The sequence below is a fragment of the Cavia porcellus genome, unplaced genomic scaffold (assembly GCF_034190915.1).
Source record: "Cavia porcellus strain 051 isolate PalLab524CR breed Dunkin Hartley unplaced genomic scaffold, mCavPor4.1 scaffold_30, whole genome shotgun sequence".
Classification (NCBI taxonomy): domain Eukaryota; kingdom Metazoa; phylum Chordata; class Mammalia; order Rodentia; family Caviidae; genus Cavia; species Cavia porcellus.
The window spans coordinates 17,996,476-18,021,429 of NW_026947513.1; the positions used below are offsets into that span (position 1 = coordinate 17,996,476).

A 24,954-nucleotide genomic window follows, 5' to 3' on the forward strand; every position below is an offset into this window, starting at 1 on the left:
TGAGAGCACAGTGTGTGAAGCTATAAAAAGAAGCTAAAAGTGCAGTGGAGACCCAAGAAGTTAATAGCAGCCAGAAATGTGGAGTATCTGAGAAAGCTGCAAGGAATGAGCAAAGTCAGCCTGAGAGAGGCCTTGAGGGCTAAAAGCCACTGGCAATGCTGTGGGGGTTGGGAATGGCTTTGAAGTATGTATCTTGCCACCACGTGCCCTTGGTTCTGGACATGGAGCTGTAAGATTTAATGATTTAATCATAGGGGCCTGATGAATTTCAGCTTGCTTTGGTCCTACTGGTTTCAAGCTCCATGTTCCTCTCTTTTGGAATGGGAATGCTTACCCTGTACCATTATAAGTCAGCAGCATTTAACCTTCTTTTTTTTATTTTTACAGGGGCTCACAGCTAAGAGCCTCTTAAATCTCAGCAAAAACTTTGGACTTGGAACTTTTCAGCAATGCTGGCACTGTCAGGTTTCTGGCAACTCTTAGAGATGGATGAAATGCGTATCACATAAATGGCTATGCCTGCGTCTTTGGGACCCGAGGACCAGAATGTGGTTTACACCTAGATGTACCCCAAGAGTACTTACACTCATAGGAAGGGCTCTTGGGAAATGACTGGATTATAGGGTTTATAATGAATGGGCTTGCTGTTAGAAAATGGGCCTGTGAGAAGAGGATCTCCCTTCCTGGCTTCTCCCTTGATTCTCTCTGCTTCCTGGCCACCATGACATGAGAAACTTCTCTGCCAGGTCCCTCCGCCATGAAAGCCTGCTGTGAAGCCAGCAGACTAAGCACTGAAAACTTCTACCAAATGTAACCCAAAATATATGTCTCTCCCTTTAAGTTGTGGGTTTCAGGTATTGTATCCAGTGGTGAGGAAAATGACTAAGACACTCCTTTACACTAAAAACACAATTCACAAATCCCAAGTATAATTATTTCCCTCCAAAAATGAGATTGATGAACAAAAATTAAGAACTTCATTCACCAAACATTTATCAGCAGTAAAGAAAGAGGCCAGGCCATCCTTTTCCTCGCAGGCCATAAGCCTGGGTTCAGCTGATCTCCATCCCTTAGTTTTCCACTGTAAATTTGTACTTTAGCTTTACAGGAGCCAACTTGCATCTCCGTACCTTCCTCTGAGGGATACAAGAAGCAATCTATGTGTTTACCCACTTGGTATGATGAATGGCAAGGAGTGTGCACATGTGCAAAAGTGTCGAAATGGGATTTGGATCTACCTTTATGCTACATCTAACTGATTCTGCATATGTTTATCTGAGCATCCCAGAGGGTCCAACAGAAACCACTGCAGCATTTGTTAAAACAAAAAAAGTTTTCTTCTGACTTTTCTGGTAGAAATAGCCAGATTCAGTATAACAGCACATGAAAAATCAAATTTTCAAGTTTTTGAGGAAGTCAAAAGGAATCATCAGATTGCTCATGTGTGGATGAAGATGATCCATTATGATAAAATACATACTTTCATAACCAAAGAGCAGTGTTGGTAGATGATGATTTTGATACTGACCAATATGAGCCAAACTTCCCATGACAGCAAAATGGAGCAAGAATCAAATGATACAGACACAGGGAATGCAGACCTCCTTGATTTAGATATGAGGAAAACAGCCACGTGAGTACATATTTGACTACTCAAATTTTGTAGCCACACAACTAAATGGAGAAATCCAACGTTAGAACTATGTTCAAAAATCTAGTGAGGCTCTTGGCAGAGATGAAATGTACTGGACAGAATGTCACCACAGCCATTATGACAGACAAAATCCTACAAATACTGTGAAATACACGAAGGCTGAAAGGCAAATAAAAAGTTCTGTATGGACAAACAACATATTCAAAAGTGTATTTATTACAGTGCCTCACTAACTGAAAGCATTCATAGGTCTACTGTACCTAGCACAGATTTCTCATGGTGAACACAGGAATGTAAAAGACTGATGGAAAAGCAATGGGTCAAAATATGACATAAAAATTTATGCCCTTGTAGATATAAAGTTTTTTATTCTTTCAATTTAGACATTTATCCTGGAGCTCAGCCATCAGGTCCTTGTTCCTATAGTAATAATCCAAATGATGTTGTAAAAAGACTTGTTGCTCCAATCTCCCAAACTAATCAAAATGTGACATTCAACAATCGATATACCAGTTTTCAAATGATATTACATTTGCTAACAGAGCTCAAGTTGACTAGCGCAAGAACTGTACACAGGAACAAAGCAGAAATTCGAAATGAGATGTTATAATTTCCTTGAATTTCAGAAAGATGTAACATTGGTCTTGTATATGGCAAAGAAAAACCAACTGGTACTGCTGATGTCAACATTTCACCATGACAGAAATACTGATACAGAAACCACAACAAAACAGAAGCCTGAGATGGAGGCTTCCAACAACAAAACTAAAGGTGGAGTAGATGTTGTTGAGGACTTATGCAGCAACTGTTACTTGAAACAAAAGCCTAGGCCAATGGTTGTGTTTTACTTGATCCTAAACATGTGTGGCACAGTTTGATTACTTACAAAGAAAATAACAAGTGCAAAATATCACAGAGATATTTTCTTAGAGGACGGGGACTAGAGCTCATAAGAAATCATTTACAGCAAAGGAAAAGTAAAGTGTTTCTGCCCAGCGAAATACACTGTAATACTACGGAGCACACTGTGAGCTGGCAAGTAAACAGACAGGTGCAGAATCCCAAAGACCTACCGTGACAACAGGAAACTAAAAAGATGTCACCTGTACTCTACAAGAAAGGACAGGAAAACAAAACACACGTACTATCAGTGTGAATGGCACATGCAGTTGTCACATGTGGAGACTGCCTTGGGTGTGGCAGTGGAAGTAAAGCTTATTTCTGTGGTAGAGTTTTATGGGTACTTTCATTGTAGTTCACACAGGTTTTTATTTCTGATGTTATCTTTTAGGTTTTATAACCAGCTGATATGAAAATGTGACAGCTATTCTAAAATACACAATACATATTAAGAATTTAATAGTTTGTTTTATTGATATTTTCTATTCCTGTTAACTACACATTGTGTAATATTAAAAAAAACTCCTGACAGGGGCTGGGGATTTAGCTCAGCGGCATAAGCACCTGCCTTGCAAGCAGGCAGTCGTGAGTTGGATCCCTGGTACCGATAAAAAGGAAAAAGACAAAAAAAAAAACAAAAAAACAAAAAAACAAACTCCTGACAAAACAGTAAGACCACTGAGACGCCAAGTATGTCCTACAAAAAGACCAGGAAAGCAAAAGACAGTGTAAGAGATGCATGTATGCTGTTGCCATGTGTGCAGACTGCCTTACATGTGATAACTGAGGTAAAGATTATTGTCTTTGTAGAGTGCTATTGGTAATTTCATTGTGGCTCATATGAGAATTTACACTTTTTTAAGACTTTGTACACCAAAAACCAACTGATGTTGAAAATGTTGATGCTGGGGCTGGGAATTTAGCTCAACGGCATAAGTGCCTGCCTTGCAAGTATGCAGTCGTGAGTTCGATCCCTGGTACCGACAAAAACGAAAAAGACAAAAAAAAAAGAAAATGTTAATGCTTCTTGAAAAACACCCAATAAGTATTAAAAACACAATACTTTATTTTTGTGATTTCTTTCCTGTGAGGTACTCATTATTTAATATAGTAAAACCCATAACATTAAAATTAATAATTCATTAATAGAAATAATCTAAAGAATAAACATGGGTCTGAGAGACCCACATTTATGCACTTTGATAACAATATTAGTCTTATGTGCCAAGAGGTATAACGTATTACTTAACGGTAAAGATGAAGCCGTGATTCTATACTTATGTGTGTTTCCACAGAAGCTATAATTCATCTCTGATTAGAATTTGGATATGCGGGGCTGGGGATTTAGCTTAGCCGCCTAAGCACCTGCCTTGCAAGCAGTCGGTCATGAGTTCAATCTCCAGTACCGATAAAAAAGAAAAAAGACAAAAAAAAAAAAAAAGAATTTGGATACGCTTTGTTTAAAAGGACTTTTCAGGGGGAAAAAATCTGTTCTCTTTAAAAGTTAGAAACATGTTTTAAGAAACTAGAACCCTGGGCATATTAAGGGACAGTGAATACTAGATCAAGAAGGGCAATGGATTAAGGACAGATTTATAAAAGAAATAGTACCTCATAAGAGGACGATAGAAAAGATAGCTTGAGAGCCCCACAAGAACCAGCAAGACCTCATCCTTTACAAACTCAAGAGTGGCAAAAGTAAAGACTTTGATCACAGAAGAAAGCCCAAGACACCCTGCTCAAGAGTGGCTGTCTAAGGAACTGAATTCCTGGGACTGGATTCACAGTGATTAACAGTCACTGACATTTACAAAGTCTTTCTAAAAAGGTAAGCATTCCAGGTTCATTAACTCCACCTTTCCAGTGGTTCCATGAGTCAGCAACAATTCCTGTCTTCACAGGAGGAACCTGAGGCTAACAGGTCAAACAAGTTGCCTACAGCCACACAATTAAAATGGGAGAGCCGGCAGTCCAACCCAGGTGATCAGACTAGAAAGGCCAGCGTCAGCCCATCCCAAAAATACTACCACCTGATGGCCATGGCAATGTCTGGGCATCACTGAGATCTTCTGGTACTCTCACTTCTCTCCCCCTATCTACATGGTGGGGTGCTGGGGGGCAACAGAATAGAAACTAGAAATGCTTGAGGGCCTTCCCCAGGGAAAGTCACTGTGGTTCTGTGAACAGTTAAATGATGTTAGTAACCTGTATCTAAGAGAGCCCAGCCCCTGAGAAGATGGAAAGTTCACCTATAGAGCTGGGGATGTGGCTCAGTGGTACCATGTTCTGATCTCATTAAAAGACATGGACCATAGAACCACTGGAATGTTAATTTTCTAGAACACTTTTAAATAAAATAAATGGAGAAAGTTGTTGATGGAAAGAGTCAAGATTATAAAATCAACACTAACACTAAAGTCTTGGGTATTACTACTCATTATTTTAAGTATCAAACTTCTTTGTTAGAGGGGGCTGGGGATTTAGCTCAGCGGCATAGGCGCCTGCCTTGCAAGCAGACAGTCATGCGTTTGATCCCCGGTACCGATAAAAAGGAAAAAGACAAAAAAAAAAAAATTCAAAAAAAAAACTTCTTTGTTAGAGGACTTTCCTGTCCCTGTGCCTGCTGAACAAAATGTTGTTACATGCCCACAGATCACTGTGGCTGAAAATATGATGCCACAGTCTGGCAGTCATTCTGCCTGCATAGGTTGGCATCTTGGCAGATATAGGTTAACAGGAACACACCAGGGTGCACATTTTTACTTAAGGTACTTAATGTCAGCAGAGCTCAAATCTCAAAGCACAAATTAAGAAGGAAAAAAACCCTCGTTATAACTACTAATTCCATCTTTGCTTAGTTTCAGGCAAAAATGTCCCAGAAAGCATTTCATTTTGTGTTGCCCCTGACCCCTTTCAAGGTCATCTTAAGATTTTCCAAAGTCTTCCTGAGCCTCCACTGCTGCAGAGATTCTCTGGGGAAAAGAGCAGCTGTTGCAGGTGCTCTTAAGTCTTCTCAAAGGGCCGGCAAAGGCAATGGGAACACTGATAAATGTTCCAGTCTGTTCTTTGCAGAGGAAAAGGCTGTGGAACAAAAACTGAGAACATGACAGTCAGGTAGATTTCTAGGTTCCCTCCTCCCACTTAGGGCCATAAAGGTACAGCAGCTTTTCCAACAACAAAGGACAAACAAGGAAGGTCACTTTTTAATTATGTCCAGCATTTCTACTCATCATGGCTAAGTTAACATGGCAGAGTAAAAGCCTCAAGTATCTGTGCATGGAGTAAAAACTCAACAACCAGAGAACCAAGAACTAAAAAGTCATCAACTCCCTCGAATCACGGAGGTGGCAGGAACCCATATCCTATTTGTGTAGGACAAGAGCAAGGGTTTATATACAGAATGATGTTGCCTGAGCTTGTGTATGCACAGTAAATTCTGACAGGATACTGAGAAACTCATGACCGTGAGTCCCTTTTGAGAAAGGGACAAGGAGATAATTTTGGTAGCCGAGGTGCAGGAGGAGTGAAGATTTACTTCTGTTTTTAAACTTTTTACCCTGAAGATCTTTATGCTGTTTGAATATTTTATTGTGTACATATCTTTAAAACTTGAAAAAATGATTGCATCCCTGCAATCAGCAGGCAGAGGTGAGTTGGGAGTTTGAGGTCAGCTTGGGCTAACAGTGAGTTCAAGCTCTGCCATTAACCATCAGCATGACCTTGAACCACACAGGAACCTCATAAGGACTCGGTCTGTAACTCAGAAACCAGGAAGCCCAGGGGAGAGAAGTCCACTGCAAAACTACAACAGAAGCCCCATGAGAGCACGGCCTCCGTCTGTCCATATGTCTTACAGCCTGCTGCCTTCCCGATGCTGGCCAAGTGCCTGGCACACAGTAGGGGCTCAGTAAATACCTTTTAAAGATTCAATCTTACATGAATTAAACTGAACTAGCAGTCACAGTTCCTTCTAGATCTAAAAGTCTATGATCACTATCTACCTGAGTGAAGACCAGGTAACACACAAGCCTGCACATGACCCAGACCAAGCTTTAAAAGCCAAATGGAATCAGATGATCTCACGGTGTCCAAAGGCAGCCATCTTACAGTGAAAGCCAGCAAGGCTGAAATGACCACAGCAGCGAGCTGGGGCTCTGTGGAGAAAGGCGCGAGTGCTTCTCCCCTCACCAGGGAAGGTGCAGTGCCCTCCGCCCACAGCCACCCGTGTGTTACCTCCAAAGTGTGCATTTCTCTCCATCAGAGACCTGTCACTACTCAGTTCTGGAACCTGGGAAGCGTCCATCCCTCTGAGACAAGCTCTTCACTGTGAAGTGGGGACACCGTTACCCACAACTCCTAAAACTGCTTCTGACTACCGTCCTCCCCATCTTTTCACTTCATTCGGCTGATTTTACCTTCCTCTTCCTCACACAGCGCACCTGGATACATGCAGCCTCTGTCCACCTCTACATGTTGGACAGATCAGTGAAATGAGGCCCCTCACAGGAGCAGAGGGCATCATACTCCGTGGCTTTACCTGGAGAAATGTGTTAAGCAACTGAAAATTGAGCTAGACGGCTACATCTATAACTATTTTAGCTGCAGTGTCTTGCTATTAACTTCTATTCCATTGTGTCTATTCTGGACCAGTGAATCAAATTAAGGGACTTCCATCGAATCTGAGATCCTTTTACTTTTTAACAAATATGTACTTTAGCTGGACAAGGTGTTATATGCCTATAATCCCAGTTAGGTGGGCAAGAAAATCACTTGGCCCAGGAGTTCAGGACCAGCCTGGGCAATATAACTTAAAGTCCACTTTTAAAAGAGATTTTTTAAAAAATGTATTTTCTAACCAGAGGTAATGGTGTACACCTGTAACCCCAGCATTCTAAGAAGATGAAGCAGGAAAACTAGGGCCCAGCATGGGCAACTTAAAAGTGAGACTAAATCTCAAAATAAAAATTTAAAAAGAGGAATGTAGCTCAAGGCAAAGGCCCTGGGATCAATCCACAGCACCCTACCCCCATATTTTCCCTGGAAAAAATAAGTATGTGAGCTAGGAAGAAAAAAATAAACTACTGATACTTGGCATTTCTCCAAGGAGGCATCACCTCCTTCCCTGGAGACTTAAAAGCTGAAAATCAGTTGAGAGAACTGAAAACAGCTGCAAAGTCGGGGGATGCCCTCTAAGAGCCTACATGACAGAGGAAGGAAAGGGGAAGCTTTCCTGCAGAGGACAAGGCTGGTGGAAGGTCGAGAAAGCCTACTGTAGTGGGCCATGGACGCTCGGGCCTCAACACAGTCTCGATAAAAAGCAGACTCATCCCACAGCAGAGCAGAGCACAGCAGGCTGGGTGTAGTACAGAAACCTTCAGCCCGCATGACACACTCATCTACCCCTCTTCTGATCTTTCAGACGAAAAGAACTTAAATCAGTGAAACTTTCAATCACCTTTTTCCTAATTTTGATTTTGCCTCTAAGAAAGATGCAGTTATTTCCAAAGTTTCCTTAACACAAATGGAAAAGTGGCCCACATTCCTGAAGGAGTTGGCAAATACTACTTATTTCTGAGATGTCCTAAGAATCAAAAGCACTTACAGTCTGATGCAGTAAAAAGAGCTTCACAGTGCCAAAAGCTGATGATTGAGAAATGACCCGATACATAACAGCACCCAGCAATTTATGAGAATTCTTACTATTAGTGATCATTCAGCAGATACTAACTCTATGTCAAGGACCAATTTAAAAACTAGACATATGTCAGGTCATTTAACAACAATCCCATCTTAAAGAGGAGAAAACCAAGACTGAAAAGGATAAGCAACTTGCACAAAATTATTGGTACTTAAGTGGCACAGTTATAATTAAAACTAGGCACTTTAAAAAACTTGCAGTAAAATAAAAATTAACAATCATCTCAATAATAAAGCTAAATAAAAAGAATTGTCAACTGATTAATTTTTGTTTGAATAAAAATATTAACTATAAAACTACTAGAGGAAAACCGGGAGAAATCTTTGACATTGGTCTGGGCATGGATTACTTTAAATATGATGCCAAAAGTACAGGTAGGTACCAAAGGCAAAACAAGATGAATGAGATTACAGCAAACCAAAAAGCTGCTGCATAGCAAAGGAAACAGTGAAAAGACAAATTACAAAATGAGGGAAAATATTAGCAAATTCTATACGTGACAAGTGGTTAGTTAGGAATTCACAAGGAGCTCAACTAATAGCAAAAAAATCTGAATAATCCAATTAAAATGGTCCAAACATTGAATACTAACAGTGAAAATGTTTAATATACTGTCATGTGAACTTAAACAAAGCAGTGCTTTCAGTAAAATACAATGAGAAAATGGAAAAAGGGGCATATACTTCAGAAACATGCAATAGTGAATGCTTACTGCAGGATCGTTTTTAAAAAGCAAAAAACTGGTTACAATGGAGACAAGGCAGTGGCATTTGGAGACTGAAAGCAATTCGATTTATTTAACTTTGAAGAACAAAAGCTTATTCTTCTAAGAAGAAACCAAAACACATTTTCTGTGGAAAAAAAAGAAGCCATTTTAGCTGCATTGCCAAAATAAATCAGGCAGTGTGTAAGTTAGATCTGACCACCAAAAAAACCTCCAAAAAACAAAAAAACAAAAACCCTCAGGCCAAAAAAGAAGCAGAGTGAGAAGAACAAGGGGGAGGAGAGGACAAATAACAGATATTGTTTCTAAAAGAGCAAATGAAAGAGCGGGAGAGAGAATTCCTGCCTTGTCATCTTAACAAATTATTTAAAATATTCATCCTTTGGTATCCATAGGAGATTGGTTCCAGGAAACCCCTAAGGATATGAACATCTGTGAATGCTAAAGTCCCTTATATAAAATGGCACTACACTATTTCCATAAAACCTCCACACATCCTCCTGTGAACCTTAAATCATCTCTAGATTACTTATAATTAAAAAAAGCAATATAAATGCTATGTAAACTGTATTGTTTAGGAAATGATAACAAGGCCAAAAATGTGCCCATGGTCAGGACACATTTTTAAAAATACATTTTGGATCCACAGTGGAATCCACCACTGTGGAGCCTATGGATGCGGAGCCCTGCCTGTGCCAAGTCTACTTTCTGCTAAAACAATGAAAGAAAGGAGGAAGGGCAGGCAGAGGGGAGGGAAGGAGGGAAGAAACCATTGAGTGGATCTGCACTTACATTCAAACACTTGAATCTGCAGTAAGACCAGGGAATCCAGTAAAACAGCTTAAGGAAAAATCCAAAACTTTGAACAAAAATATCTTTCAGGAAAAAAATACAACTGTAAAGATTATAGTCAACTGTATAAAAGACACATACTAGTCCTTTACTACTTTATCAGCTCTATTCTAGGGCAAATCTGATTCTTTCAAGAACCACACATTTTGGTCCAGAAGAAAAAGTTTCAAGTTGTTCCAGTTGAAAAATCAAGTCATATTAAATCTTCCCAGAAATACTCTTCCTTATATGGGATTTATAAGCAAACTAGCAGAAAAAAACCTTACTGGTTATATAATATTTAAAATGCCAATGACAATTCCCTTCTTCATCTATTTGAGTCCATGCCTATTGGAAGAATCACATTTGGTCACTGCAATAGCGTCCAGCCTAAGCAGGGACCTGCTTTTCCTTGAACCAAATGAACGAAGCTTGTGATACCAAGCTTCCTGGGTTTGACTCTAAGTTCATCGTTTTATTCCTGATAACTCTATACAAGATGCTTAAACTGTGCTTAAGACCTTCATCTGCAAAACAAGGTATTAAATAGCATCTACCTATTCTGTCATATGATTAAATAAATCAACACATGACACATGAAATGGCCTTTCAAAGCATGCCAGGTGCAGAGGACTGCAAAACCTGTATTATAATTAATTTATTTCATGGATCATGGGCATTCATGTTCTCTCTGCTTTTCCATAAGAAAAAATTTTATTTTTAATTTCAATATTACAGCAAACTAGAAGCTCAGAAAAGGCCCCTGTCTAGGACTGGTTGCATGTTGCTGATGTGGTCAGCACAATGCAGTATGAATGCTCTCTATGGAGCGTCACCTGCATCCCAGGCACTCCCTTAAATCAATGTGCTTAACACTTTTATTTCACATTCAAGGAGAATAAAAGGTAAGGGCATGTAAATACAATTTTCAAATAGCAAATCTCTCCAGTACTCTGGATTGGATATGACCCTGCTGGATGACCGTGTGCTTTGCAGACAATATCAAATTATAAACCAGTTATTTATGGTTGGGTCATCAGATGATTAGGTCAAATTTCCATGGTCAAATACAAACAGAATTTGGGCCAAGAAAACCAAATGAGCAATGTTAATTCCTTGGCCTGGTCTAACCCGGAGGAGTGTGACAAGAGGATCACCTTGCGGTTCCTGCAGGGCTGAGCCAGATTCTTACACAAACAACCTGCTCCATCTCTCAACTCGCTGCCACGGCAATAACGCCATCCACACACACTCTGACGAGTGTGCCACACTGCCCTGACAGCTAGCCTGGTTGGGCTTCCCCACCTTAGACTTGCATAGACGCTTCTCTTCCAGACAAACCCTCCCTGACTGGAAACAAACACTTTTCTAGCTTACCACTGTCACTTGCCAGTCCAACTCTAATATCCAAGGTACTGTTTTCTCTGCTCCATAAAACTTCCTGTGTTGACAGAGATGGTCTATATTTGTAATATCCAACAGGATGCCCCCTGGCCACCTGTGGCTGCTAATACTTGGAACGTGACTAAGTGCAAGTAAAGAGTGAAATTTTTAATTTAATGAAACTTAGCCACAGATGAGGAGTGGCTACCATATTAAACCACGAAGTTGAGATTACCAGGAGTCCCCCTTCATCAGCCCTGTACCTTGAAGGAAAGGGAGAGTGTACTTGATCTCGGAGCTAGAGACCCTGGTTCGAATCTCAGCTCCTCTTTTCAGCTATATGCTTTTCGGTATGTACCCTACCCTTTCCTGTATTAATCTCATCTGTAAGAGTGGGAAGACCCTCTCAAACCCATGAGATGTTTATAATGAGATCAGGATACTGACAATACGAGATGCGCTTACTGTTCACCTCGTCACCTGCCTCTTCCTACATTCCTCTTGGCTCTTTTGTGAACGTTACCAGGAACTGGCTCAGATACCTAAGACAGACTTTTCTATACTGCTCCTCCTCTTTACAGAAAACCCCTAGGTGCCTCCTAAGCTACGAGGAAGGGCCCTTATCTCCCCAAAAGCAAGTCTGTAAAAACTGGTCCTAAGAGGATACCAGAGAATTCAGGAACACGAGTGCTCCAGTTTGCTTCTTGGAACATCTTTTTAGCCCCTCTAAACCTAGATGATGTTAAGAGAAGCCTCAACCAAAACACCCTTCGTCCCTTCCACTGACCGAGGGAACTGACACACAGCAAGCAGAGCAGACACGGATGGAGCACTGCTGAGCTGTCAGGCCTGGCTTTCCTGTTACTCCACCAAAACCTCACAGCCACCCCTGAGGGAGCATCCTCTGCATTTGCCAGTGAGGTGTAACAAGCTGGCACAGCTTACCTGTGTCCACATGCCAGCGAGTGGCAAACTAGGATTTAAACTGGCAGCTGACTACAGGGGTCAGGCTGAGCATTACTATTTTCCTGTACCTTCAAGGCCAGGCTTGAGCACCCTCCACCAGCATCAGTTCTACACCTTTGTTCAAATAAGCACTTCTGTCAAGTTCAGGAACGACCAGCTCGATTGGAACTCTTAGAGCATGTGTACTCTCTTGCCCTTGTACATATAGTAGGCATAGAATGGGTAAATGTTACTCAATCCAGAACAGAAGGAGTAAAATGAAAGCTAAGATAGTATTGTGTTATCACAGGTATTTTGCTTTGCTCTGGTAAAGCAGTTATTGTCCAAAATTAAATTAGCCAAATCAAGAAGCATTCATCTTGCTTTTTAATTGCTCTAAAACACTTAGTGGAAAGAGTAATGTTCCTACTGGAGGTTTTCAGGGCAATGCTCCTATTGAGAGTATTTCCTTTGATGTAACGCATCAAAGAAAATGGTTTCCAATTCAAAGGAAAAGGCATTGGTTCATTTGCTCTTGCCTTTTTCAAATCACAGTTTACTTAAAAATGACGATATGAATACATGTGATTCAGCCTGAAAGTTGTTTGTTTGTTTGTTTTTTTTTTTTTTACAGAAAACAATAAGCTGCCTGGATTTTTACCTTTTTTTTTGGTAAGAAGACACATGCATTTCTTGCCTTGTGGTTTCTAGTTCCCCTCAGTCCCCGCACCACTGTACCTCTGCAGCCTCCACGTTCATGACCGCAGGCCAAGCCCCTGATGGCCTCCATGTGAGGCAAACGTGATCTCTCGGCGCCCTCGCCTCACCACTCCCACCAACCTCTGCCACTTCCCCGAGACACAGACTGAGCACGGGAGGCTCTCAGGACCTTTCCCACCCCAAAGCTGCCCACGCTGCAGCTCACCTGCTACTCTGCACCACTTGGATCTCTGTTCACAGGAGTCACAGGCGCCTCCCCATTAACACTCTCAGTCCCGCTAACAGACATCAAACTTCTCCGGTCCTTCTGGTTTGGCTTGTGTTCCACTTTTGTGACTCTAAATCTGAGGAGGAAAAAGAGGTGGTGTAATGGCTTTCCTTTTCCAGTGAACAGCAATTATGAGGGAATCAAAAAGTATTTTATCTACAGGACCCCTAACAAACTCAGCCAAAAGTTAAGATAGTAATGGAAAACATACTCAAAAGGAGTGACACTTCAGACCAGCAAATACCCCGTCCCTGCCCTTCCCGCCAGCTTGTTTTGACTCAACCATATCACAGACTGGTTATTTTACAGAGTATGAAAGTGCATTAGAAAACACAGGTATTCAGATACAAAATAGCCTTAGCATTGTGGTTTCTGACAATGAAATGGGTTTTAGAGTTTCTTTAACGAAAGTTCAGAAGACTGGGGAAAAATATAACAGGTCAACAAAGTACACAGTCATAAGCAAAATAGTCACTAGATTTAGAAAAAACAGTCACTAGATAACTACTTCACCAAAACACACAACTGTCAGATGATTTTAGCTCAGTGCATACATGTGCACACACAGAGGAGAGCCCCAATAATGCATTCTTTCAGTACTAGTTACAAGTAGGATCTGGGGGTTTGTTTCTGTTTCTTAAAGATATACTCTTCATTAAAGACTAAGGAAAAAAAGACATTAAGGAAGAGATTTTCATTGAGAATTGGCAATCTAGAACATCATGCTCAAATCCCTATAGTCTTTCAATAATATTTTCTTTCTAGTTTTGGTCTTAATTTCCTTTAAAATAATGTAAAAATTCTCCTTCTTTGTCCAAATGTGATCACCAGCCATGAGGAGGAGGAAGCAAAAGAGCACACAGACCTATTCCATTCGACTGGAAGACTGTTGGGCAACACATGCTGGAAAACAGCCTGTGATCATGACATGCTCACAGGGCCCCATATCCAAAAGAGAGAGTGGGATTTGGGGCATTTAAAAATGCCATGTTAAATCTAGGTTGAAAATTTCAGCAGATTTTTTTTCCAAGCAAACAAAATATGCTTTGTCCGAAAAGCTCCAGGTTCTCATTCATCTGCATTCATAAATTCCCATGACTCTGCCTCTTAATAAACATTGTGGTCATGAGTTGTACTGTTTTGCTGCAAGTGGCAAACAGCCCTCAGTTTTCTTGTGGTTTGTGCAACAACATGATGAAACCCAACTGAATTAAAATAGTAACTATGATAACAAACATTTCCTGAGTGCATAAATGCCCCCAACAGGTCTAAAACCTTTGCCAAAGTCATTTCATTGAGTCTTTAGAGTAACACTATGAGGTAGATGTCACTGTCACCCTCCTTTGACACAGGGGGAAGCTGAGGCACACAGACTCAGTAACGTTTGTAAGCAGTAATGCCCGGACTCGGCATTACTGTAAGCAGTAATTTCCCGGACAGGAAAATAGTGATGTTCAGCCTGACCCCTGTAGTCAGCTGTTAAGGAGGCGGCTGCAATGAGTCAGGCTCCTGTGCCCAGAGGTTGTCAGTAGAGAAAGAAGGTGCCATGGAAACAGCTTTTTCTCAGTGCTCCCCCTGTCCCCAGCATGCACTACCTAAGTGCCTTCCCAAACGTGGCCTTCGCAATGAGCTTCCTGCAAGAGCCCCAAAACTCAAACTGCAGGGACTGCAGAAATGCTTCATGTCAGGTTAATGTGTCCCTCCAACTGCAAGATCTCATTTCACAAGGAAATGGTACTTCAGGACTGAGATGCCCAGGGCACAGGGGAGGTAAAGTGAACCAAGTGGCCACCACAGTTTGCAACAGATCTCACGGGGCACAGAATGCAGAGTGCCGGATCCATTCGTCTCTTCTCCCTGGCACATGGCAACATGGTATTTTCTGGCTGCCTGGCAGTTAGGTGTGGCCAAGTGACTAATTCTCACAGTGGATTGTGAGCCACAGTGCCATCTGCCATTCCCAGGACTGTCTCATGATGAGCCAGTCTGTACACAGTAATGGTTTTAAGCTCTGTTACAAGTAATTAATCATTTCCCTTAATTAAAACATCTCCTGATCTAGCAATAGCTACCTTTTAGGAGTCTTCTGTTATTAAAAATATCCGGATAAGGAAACATCCAAAAGCCTACAGGTGTGATCTGAGCCAGGCATATACTCTACATTTAAGGCTAAGCACAAATCTGGACATCATAGCAACTCACACAAACCAGAAGCATCCTAAAGGACCTTACCTGCCGACAGAGAGGACAGTGACCTCCCCTTGGCGTCGTGGTCGGGCCTCTCTGGACTTGTTAGTGGGCTTTATGAAGTGCCACCGCTTGTGCCTGCACCGCTGACACACGTCCCGCTCGACAGCTCCGCCCACAGTGTGCAGATGGTGGCCACAGACATGCTTCCCTGGGGTGGCTCCCGGTGACAAGGGCCCAGGACTCACAGGAGGGCTCCCAGGGGTGCTGGGAGTCAGGGGGCTATGGAGAGGAGAAAGAAAAAAGGGAAAAAATAGCAGTGGTCTCATAAAAGAAATCTTAGCCAAAGCACTCTCTGGCTGTAGTGTAAGAAGAGGATTAAATTGGGGGGTGGGGGGTGTTGCACAGATGAACTTTATGAACTAATCTTACATGCATGCATTCAGCTCTCAGGACCACACAGGGACAGCTCACTTCAAACAATACTAATGTGATTTATCACTTCTAGAACTCAATTAATTGGCTAGAAATAAACCACTGCTTCTCATGATGACATGGAGTATTAGGTTTCTTTCTAAAACATCCATCTCCCTTCTCACGCAATTTCATTAGTTTCTCACACACAGCCGAGTGCCTGCCTTTTCCCCAGCAAGGCAATCTCTTGAACATTTATGCCCTGGGAGGCAGAAAAACTTAAATTCCAGTGAATTATCAGATGATTTATAATAGTAAAAATATTCAATCCAATCTATTGTATCATAGGACAAAAGTTTTAGGTCAGGTTATCAAAAGTGATGCTAAAAACAGATGTCAATGCTGTTGATAATAGTAATAAAAAATAACATTTAGCATTCCAAGAATTTTATGTTAATTCAATTAACTTTTATAAAACCTTATGATACAAGAATTAATAATTTTCTTATTTAAAAAAGGAAGACTGGGTTGGACATGGTAGTGTATGCTGCTTACAGTCCCAGCACTCAGCAGGCTAAGACAGGCGGATTGCCACTAGTTTGAGGCCACCCTGTGCCACACAGTGAGTTCAAGGGCAGCCTGAACTATACGGTGAGACACTGTCTCAGCTTTGATCCCCAGAACCACAAAGGGTAGAAATAAAAATGAGGGCACTGAAGCTTAGAGAAGCTAAGTAACTTACAAATAAGTATGGATCAAGATCCAAACCTGGAAAGTTAAATTGCAGACACCAGTCTTACCGACCATACTATATGGTGCTTCAGAAACAATAGAGATCACTTTTGATCATCTATTAAGAAATTTAGCCAGATCAGTCAAAATATAAAAAGTAAGTATATAAAGGCTAGATATTGGCTACTTTCTAAAGGCACATGTCCAGGCTCTGGCCCCTGGGAGAGGAAGGATTAGAACAAGACAGGGCAGGACTGACCAGCTTGAGCAGCCTCTGATGTGTCACAGACCTGATACTTGAGAGGCAGTAAGAACCCCAAAGGCACGTGGAAGGCTAGTGATCGCAGACACTAGCTTTGGGCTGCTGTCACCTGTCCAATGCACACATATTTCGAAGAGGTACAGGCCACCAGTGAGGGGGCAGTATCCACATTCAGCCAATTAAAAGTTCCTTAGTGCTCTCTAGTGATGTTCTTAAGTTATTAAATAAAGAGCCCCAGCAGGACCTGCCTAGAGGAAAAACGTATGAATCCTACATCATATGTTGGGAAGCTGCGTTTATGCTTTCAACTACAGTCACTCCACAAGCATTTATCAAACACTAGCTGTGTACACAACCCAACAACAGCTACTACAGGACACCCAAAGATGACTGAGACACAGGCACCGGAGGTTGATATGGTTTTAACCTTAATTGTCCACAGTCAGGGCTGGAGTATGTGAGCAGTCTGCACTCATCTGTGAATCACATCACCAGAGCTTCCCTAGCTCACCTCTCTGCAATCAAAGGACCCAACATCCAAACCCAACGCTGCATTAATATTCAGGATGTGCTATGTGCATGCCCACCCATGAAACAGAACAAGATTCACCTCCCTGCCATGTATCAGTGCCAACTGGCCTTCCTGCTGCCGCGATAGCACATTCTCTGGCACCCCAGACCAACCACTGCACCCTACATTTTGGTGCTCCTGCCCCAGCCCTGCCTAGGGAATACCAGGTTCAGATGATGCCTCTTCCACAAGCCTCCCCGATCTTATGCTAGCCCCACAGAGCACTCAGACTCCCCAACTGTGCTTCTCCTGCAGCACATTCATCTCCATCCCCTGCAAGGCCTCGAATGGCCACCTCCATCCCTGGACTGAGCTCCTCCTGGAAAGGGCTATGAATGCCACAGGTAACAGAACCCAGCACATGGTAGACAATCAATGCTCCTCATTGGAAAAGTGAAAACTGAACAGTCATCCTATTATGAGGGAATATGGTGCTCAGTGACCATAACCTACAAGTAGAAAGATAAAATTATGCTGTACCATGAATCCCCAAATCAATTGTTCATTTAATTGCCATATTCATAATGGTATTTCAGTGCCCCAGTACTTCGCATTCCTTCTAACAACCCAATGAAGTCAACACATAGTCATCTCCATTCTACAGATGATGGAATGGAGCTCAGTGTGGTCAGTTAATTTACCCAAGAACCAGTGGTCAGAAAGAGGTGGAGAGAACAAAGTCTCCCAGTGCCAGGGTGTTGTTCCTGCTCTTTGGCCTCCATGCCTTACTCCTCTGGCAGCGCTGATCTCTAACACAGCAGCGCTGACCAACAAAGGATCTCCCTGGGAACACTACAACGTGCAGACACTTGAGGTTGTCACACTTTGTGGGGACAACGAGGGGCAGTGCTCTGACATCTGGGAATGGAGGCCAGGGACACTCAGAGATCCCACCGTGCACAGACAGCACCTGCAGCACAAAGGGTGCCTGGCCTGGCCCCCCACACCCACAGGGCCGAAGTTGGGAAACCTGCTCTTTTCCAGCAGCATTTCAGAGAGCACATGAAGAGACGCTGAAGACACGTTCCCCTCAGGGGGAGGAAAAGCACTTACCTTTCAGCATCAGCCATGCTGTTGTCTGCTACCATCGCCTTCAAAACATCCACATTTGCTAAGGGATACAAAGGAGATTAAAGAATTAATATGGGATGAATGAGTAGTCACAGCATTATCATCTCAGAAAAGCTGCTGAGAAAAACACGTAATTCATGTCATTCCTTCAGTCCCTGGATGATGTCCTGGGCCCTGGGTCAGGGAGAGAGGTGGGCCAGGCTGAGCTCCACTACTGGACAATTCCAGCCCTGAAGTCTGGACAGATGTGGGAGAATTTCAAGAGCTGATCACAACACATAAGTTATAGAATACAGGATGAATTAAACTAGGCTTAGAAGTTTCTCTTTTTTTAACTCCAACTACGTGTGAGAGGGGGAAGCAAGGCTACAACAAAAGCAAACTGAATCCATGCTTCTTGGTGCCCTGCCCACACCCACACCCACACCCCTTCTTCCCTGCACCTCCTGTGGAGAGGCCGTGCTCTCAAGTACACAAAGATATGCTCAGTTGCTCCCAGCTCTTTCACTGGCAAGGCCAAATACCATGGCTGACTCCTAACCTTTTCCATTGATCTTTAAAGCATGGTTCTCATGACTAACCACAATAAATTTTCTAGAGGAGAGAATAAAAAAAATTCACTGTTTCGCATGTTAGCCACTACCACTTAATATGCAAATGACATCCCCAGAGCAGGATGATGAACTCCAGCTCCAACTCTGCTGTGTAAGAGCTGAGAGGTAAGGGTTTGAGAAGCATACAGTGCTTCTCAGCCTGGGTCTCCTTCTGGCCCCATCCAGGAACCTTTTTGTATATTTTCCCCTTATCAGCCAGATGTGAAAGTATTATGCTAAAGATATATCATCTGTCTTTTTCTGTGCGTATCTGTGTTGTAGGAGACTAAGAATTTTTTTGGTTCTCCTAAGATCCAATCTGCACCCTCTTGAGGGGTACACCCTTGAGAATCCATGAATTGTTTTTAGTAAGAAATATTTGTTAGGTAAAATGGTGTATACCCGTAATCATAGCACTTTGGAGGCTGAAGCAGAAGGACTACAAGTTCCAGTCCCATGTAGAAAATTAAGCAATTTAGTGAGATCTTGTCTCAAAATTTAAAAAAAAATTTAAAAAGGGATGGGGATGCAGCTCAGAGAAGGCCCAGGGTTCAATCTCAGTGCTACAAAAAAAAAAAAGAAAGAATGGAAGGAAGGAGGAAGGAAAGAAGGCAAGGTTAACCCAACATACCATTCTTTGCTAAAAGAAACATTTTCTTTGCCCTTCGTAAGTTTCTGTGAGGATGTCAAAATTCATTTCCAAACACAAGTTTTGACTTAAAACAAGGTTCTTGTCATTACAAAAATACCAATCAGGGACCCATAGTATCTCTCCCATACACAAGGACAACTGAGTTATTTTCCCTTTTGACTAATAAAGGGGATCCAAGAAAATAGTTTTCTTTCAAGTAATGGGTGGCTGTAGTTTGGATGTGATTGGTCTCCCCAAAAGGTTCAGGTGTTGGAAGACTATCCCAAGCGTGGCAATGTGGGAGGTGGTGGGCCATTTAGGAGGTGGGCGGGGCCTACTGAAAGGTGGTTAGGTCATTGGTAGCGCTGTCCTCAGAAGGAACTGATACAGTTCAAGGGGTCAGGAGTGCCCACCTGGAATCCCAGAACTCTGAGGTTGTCGAGGAAGACTGCTGTAAACATGAGGCCAGCCTTAGGCACACAGTGAGTTCCAGGCCAGCCTGGAGCACACAGCAAGACCCTGTCTCAATTAACTAATTAAAAAAATAAACCAACAACAAAAAACTGATACAGTTCTCATGATATCCTGGTTGGTTCTCAAAAGAATATTGACACAACAGAGGGCTGGAGATGAAGCCCAAGGACAGGCAACCTGTTCAACATGCTGAGGCTCTTGGGTCCACTCCCAGCACCAAAAAATAAAAATGGAAAGCCCAACTCCTGATTTGCTCTCTGATTTCCCCTTGGTACATGCTTCCCCTGTGATGTCACCCACTGTGATGTGACCCAGCCACCCAGGCCATCACCAGAGCCGAATCAATGAAGCTGCCTGACTTCAGGCCTAGAGCCTCCAAAATTATGAACTAAATCAACTTGTTCACTTTATAAAATTCCCAGCTTCGGGTATTTCAATATTAGTAACAGAAAAAAGACTAAAACAGACATACAGTTCCATATATAATTGTGTATCTTATTGTACACAAAATATACAATAATTTGCCAGCATACACTTAATAAATACCGTCATTTACCAAAGTATAAACAGAAAAAAAAAATAACACAGGGTATGAAAACAAAGATACCAATTAACAACTTAGAATAATGAGCTTCTTAAAAACAAAAGTTTAAATAGCTCCCTGAAAAAATTAATCACCATAAAATGATGAATGCTTTTAAAATGAAACACCAAATCATAAAGTGATACCAGGAAGATAAAATATAGTACAGTCATTACTCGAGTTTGTTTCTTGTATACTTGTGTTTCTCATAATTTCATGAATTCCTGTGATTCACTCCAGTCTCTTAGAAATAATTAGCAAATAGCCCCTTTGGGCTGAGCGAAGTTTCTAAGAGTAAACTCCAGTTTCTTTGTAAGCATCATTCACACCCACCCTGTATAAAAAGGGAGAGCACATGGGACTGACACATGTACACACCTGTGCACGTACGTGCATATCCCATCTCTGGGCTAACTTGCAAGTCTACAGAGGGAGTACCCTTCAGTAATGTGTCCTTTGGAAACATTTCTGTCTTCTTGTAACAAGAAGACTTTTAATATAACATCGCTATTAGGGCTTAAACACATGCTTTAATTTGGTTGTAAAATTATAGTAAGAGTAAGTTTTATAAAGTTTGTACTTACTTTATAAAAGTAAATTATAGTAAGTTCTGTTGAATAAAGAGTTATCTACGGTATCCACAGAGGAATGGTTCCAGAGCCTCCCAAAGATAACAAAAGTTCAACTCCTTTATGTAAACAGTATTTGCATATTATAACCCATGTACATCTTTCTGCATATTTTAAATCATCTCTAGATTACGTAGATATCAAATGTAATGCACATGGTATAGAAACAGTAATTATACTGTGTTGTCTAGGGGAAAATGACAAGAAAAAGTATGCATGTGTTCAATATAGATGTGATTTTTTTTAACACTTTTTTGGATAGAATTCATGGATACGGCCAGCCTCTCTCCTCTCTCTTCTTTGCATGTTACTCATAATTCCAATAAGCCAAGAGACAGTGTCCTCACATGTGCCAACTTGCTGTCAACTGTTCTTCATTTCATAGGTGTCTCGAGAATGGCAGGAACCAGTTAAAGGGCAAAAGAATAAAAGAAATTTTGTAATTTTCAGTTTTTCCTCTGTTTGTCCTGAATTTCTTCTTTTTTAATTTTAATGTTACATTTTATTAAATTTATTATTAATTTCTTTTGAGATAGGGTCTCACTGGGTAGTTCAGAGTGGCCTGGAATTCACTATGTAACCCAGGCTGGCCTCAGACTCACAATGATCCTCCTGCCTCAGTCTCTCAAGTGCTGGGACTTCAGGCATGCACAATTTCTGCTTGATAATATGCACAAAAGTCAAAATCAAGCAAGAAAAAATACCCTGCTGTGTCTCCTACCAGTATTTCCTCAAACTGTGCTGCATATACTCCACAAATTTCCTAAGCAGCAACTAGTATTGCCATCACCAAAATTTATATGCCAGCTAAAACTTTATAGACCTTACCATACTAGGCTCTTCCAGTGACTCTAACTACAGGAAGAATTATCACCATTTTATAGATAAAGAACTGAAGCGTAAAGATGGTAACTGATTGGCTGGGGTCACAGTAGAGTGACAGACTTGGCCACAATGTTAGGTCTGCTTCACCCAAGAGCAGGTGCTTTAAACCCTCCCAATCTCCTCTCTGCTGCTTCAATGTCCTGGTCTTCACCCATTGACTCAGGCTGAATACAGTTAGAAAGGTGGGCCTGCATAGTCATCAGAGCGCCTTGCAGAGCCCACGCCACAGTCATTAGTTGTAAAGGTATCCTTTCTGCCATAAGATAAACAGTGTCAAGGTAAGAACTTCACAAAAGATCTCTGGCCTACCGTGAATAAGCAAGGATCTTTAGGAATAACTGCTGCACTCTCAGTTTTTACTACTGCAGACAGTTTAAGGACCCACCAAAGAAACTCAGCTAGAGTCCCTCGTACTTTCTAAACTTCCATACAGTGCAAGAAAACTCAGACTACCCAAAAGCTACTCAATTTGGCTCTCTCTTACAAGTTAAAAGACAGAACTGGCATTAAGCCAACTCAGTGTAGGGAGGACTGCAGTCTAAGCTCCTAAAACCTCAGAACTTCCTGAGTGATGGGAATGTCTTTTGTTATTCATAATAAGGCAGGCACCAGATCATACTTGAGTCTAATGGGATGCGCAAGGGCGGGGCCGGTCATCAGAAAGACTGGGGGATTAGAGTTTTGGAGCTTTCAAAATTTCCGGAGCTTCCAAGCTGCTGAACCTACAGAGATGCCAGGAGAGTGGCACACTAAGGAATGGAGGGACAGCAAACTGTTCCCACTGCTCTCCCCAATAATTTGTCCTATGCATCTATTCCATCTGGAGGTTCATGAGCTACATTCTTTATAACATACCAATACATGTAACAATCAAACGTTTCCTTGAATTCTAGAAAACATTCCACCAAATTATCAAACCTAAGGGGCAGTTGTGATTTATGTCTTGTAGGTCACATGTACCAGAAGTCTGGACTGGGGACTGGCATCTGAAGCAGAGACGGTCTTGAGGGACTGAGCCTTTAACCAAGGGATCGCATGCTAACTCCCAGGCACACGGAATTAGAAGTCCAACTGCTGAACACTCAGCTGGTGTTTGGAGAGCTGGAGAATTGCTTAGTGTGGAAAAAGCCCACATATCTTGTGTCAAAAGCGAGGCGTGAGGGTGTAGGGAAACAATGTGTGTTTGCCCTGCAGGTCAGCTAATAGATCTAACTTCCAACAACTGGTGCATGAGCTAAAATTGATTTCCAAAATCAAAGACGTGTTTGAATAATAAACAAGAGTGGTGAGGGGTATAAAAAGAATCAAGATGTATTACATATATGTACCAACTCTCCACGACCAATTTAATCATTATGTACTGCAATACGTGCACTAACAAAATTTTTCAAAACTAGATTAAAAACTAATGCTACCATGAGTACAGTTTGGCTACCTGATTTCCATGGACTGCAGAAATTAAGAACTGCAAATTAAAGGACAGGAAAGGAAACACAGTGGCTTAAAAGGACACAGGATCTGTAAGTGGACAGAAAGAGATGGGCTGCTCACCACTCCTGTGAATTTAACTCTTTGGAAACCATTTCTCCATCTGTAAGGTGAGTATACCAACTCTGAGCATTTGGTGAGAATACACATATCAAGTACATACATACCCAGTCAAATACATAAAGCACACTCTAAAAACAGACCTGGAAACTATTCTGAAGCATCTGAAACTGCCGTTCCTCCAAGTGAAAAACAGTCAGACAAGAGTTGAACACACTGAGAAACAGCCCGAGCCAGACAGGGTTGGGGTACCTGCACGGGGAGGGGCAAGGGCAGAAGTGTGGGTATTTACTGAATATATATATGGATTTCACTTAGGCAAATGGTTCTGCTCTATCAGTGAGTGCCGCATGAGTCAACCAGTGCCAGATAGAACAAAGACAGCCCAGGGAAAACATTTTCTTTTAAACTATTGCAAGTACTCAAAGTAGGCCAGGCATGGTGGTGCACACCTGTAATCCCAGCACTTGGGAGGCTGAGACAGTAGGATTGCTGCAAGTTTGAGGCCAGCTTGGGCCACAAAGTGAGTTCAGGGCCAAGCTGAACTGCATGTTAAAATCCTGTCTCAAATGAACAGCTACTTTGAAGAAAAAGAGATATTACGGTATCCACTGCTGATTCCGTATGGTCATGCTGTGAAATCCAGGAATGCTTTTATTCTTTGTGCAGAGTGGTTTTAGTCTGTTTTGTATTGTTTAATTTCAACATACATGAAGGTATGGACAGCTATTTTGACAAGAAAAAGAAATATTACAGCAGCCATTGTTGATTTTCCTATTGTCTGGTTGTGAAGGCCTTTAACACCTTCATTACTCTGTTCTGATCAGTTTTATACCTTTTTGTTTTATATGAATTCATTGTGTATGAAGATATAGACAACTATTTAGAAGAAAACAAGAGACATTATGGTAGCCACCGTAGATCTCCTGTTGTCTTGCTTTGAAATCTGTCACTTACATTGTTTTCTTCTGATCTGTTTTGTTCTGTTATGTTGTGTTTTACCCTCTTTAAAATATAGGGATCCACGGCTATCCCAGACATCTCCACAACTCAGAAATTACTCAGGACACAGAATCTGCAATGGTTTGGCTGGGTCCCCATAATTCACGTGTTGGAACTTAATCTCTGAAGTTCTATGTGTATGGTATTTGGAGGTGTGCCTTTGGCAGGTGTCTGGGTCATGAAGGTACTGCCCAAAGCATGGATTAAATCATTTGTGGATTGATGGGCTACTGAAAGAGTGACTTTGTT

General features: G+C 41.7%; 1 protein-coding gene across 1 annotated transcript in view; it reads right to left on the reverse strand.

Annotated features, from left to right (window-relative positions):
- Rell1 (RELT like 1) overlaps nucleotides 1-24,954 on the reverse strand; it is a 64,426-nt gene that overhangs the window by 4,705 nt on the left and 34,767 nt on the right. The window contains exons 4-6 of the mRNA XM_003471534.4: nucleotides 18,343-18,400; nucleotides 15,356-15,592; nucleotides 13,061-13,199 (exon numbers count right to left, since the gene is read on the reverse strand). Coding sequence (XP_003471582.2) covers nucleotides 13,064-13,199; nucleotides 15,356-15,592; nucleotides 18,343-18,400 — 431 coding nt within the window. The 3' untranslated portion in view covers nucleotides 13,061-13,063. The remainder of the gene's footprint in view (nucleotides 1-13,060; nucleotides 13,200-15,355; nucleotides 15,593-18,342; nucleotides 18,401-24,954) is intronic.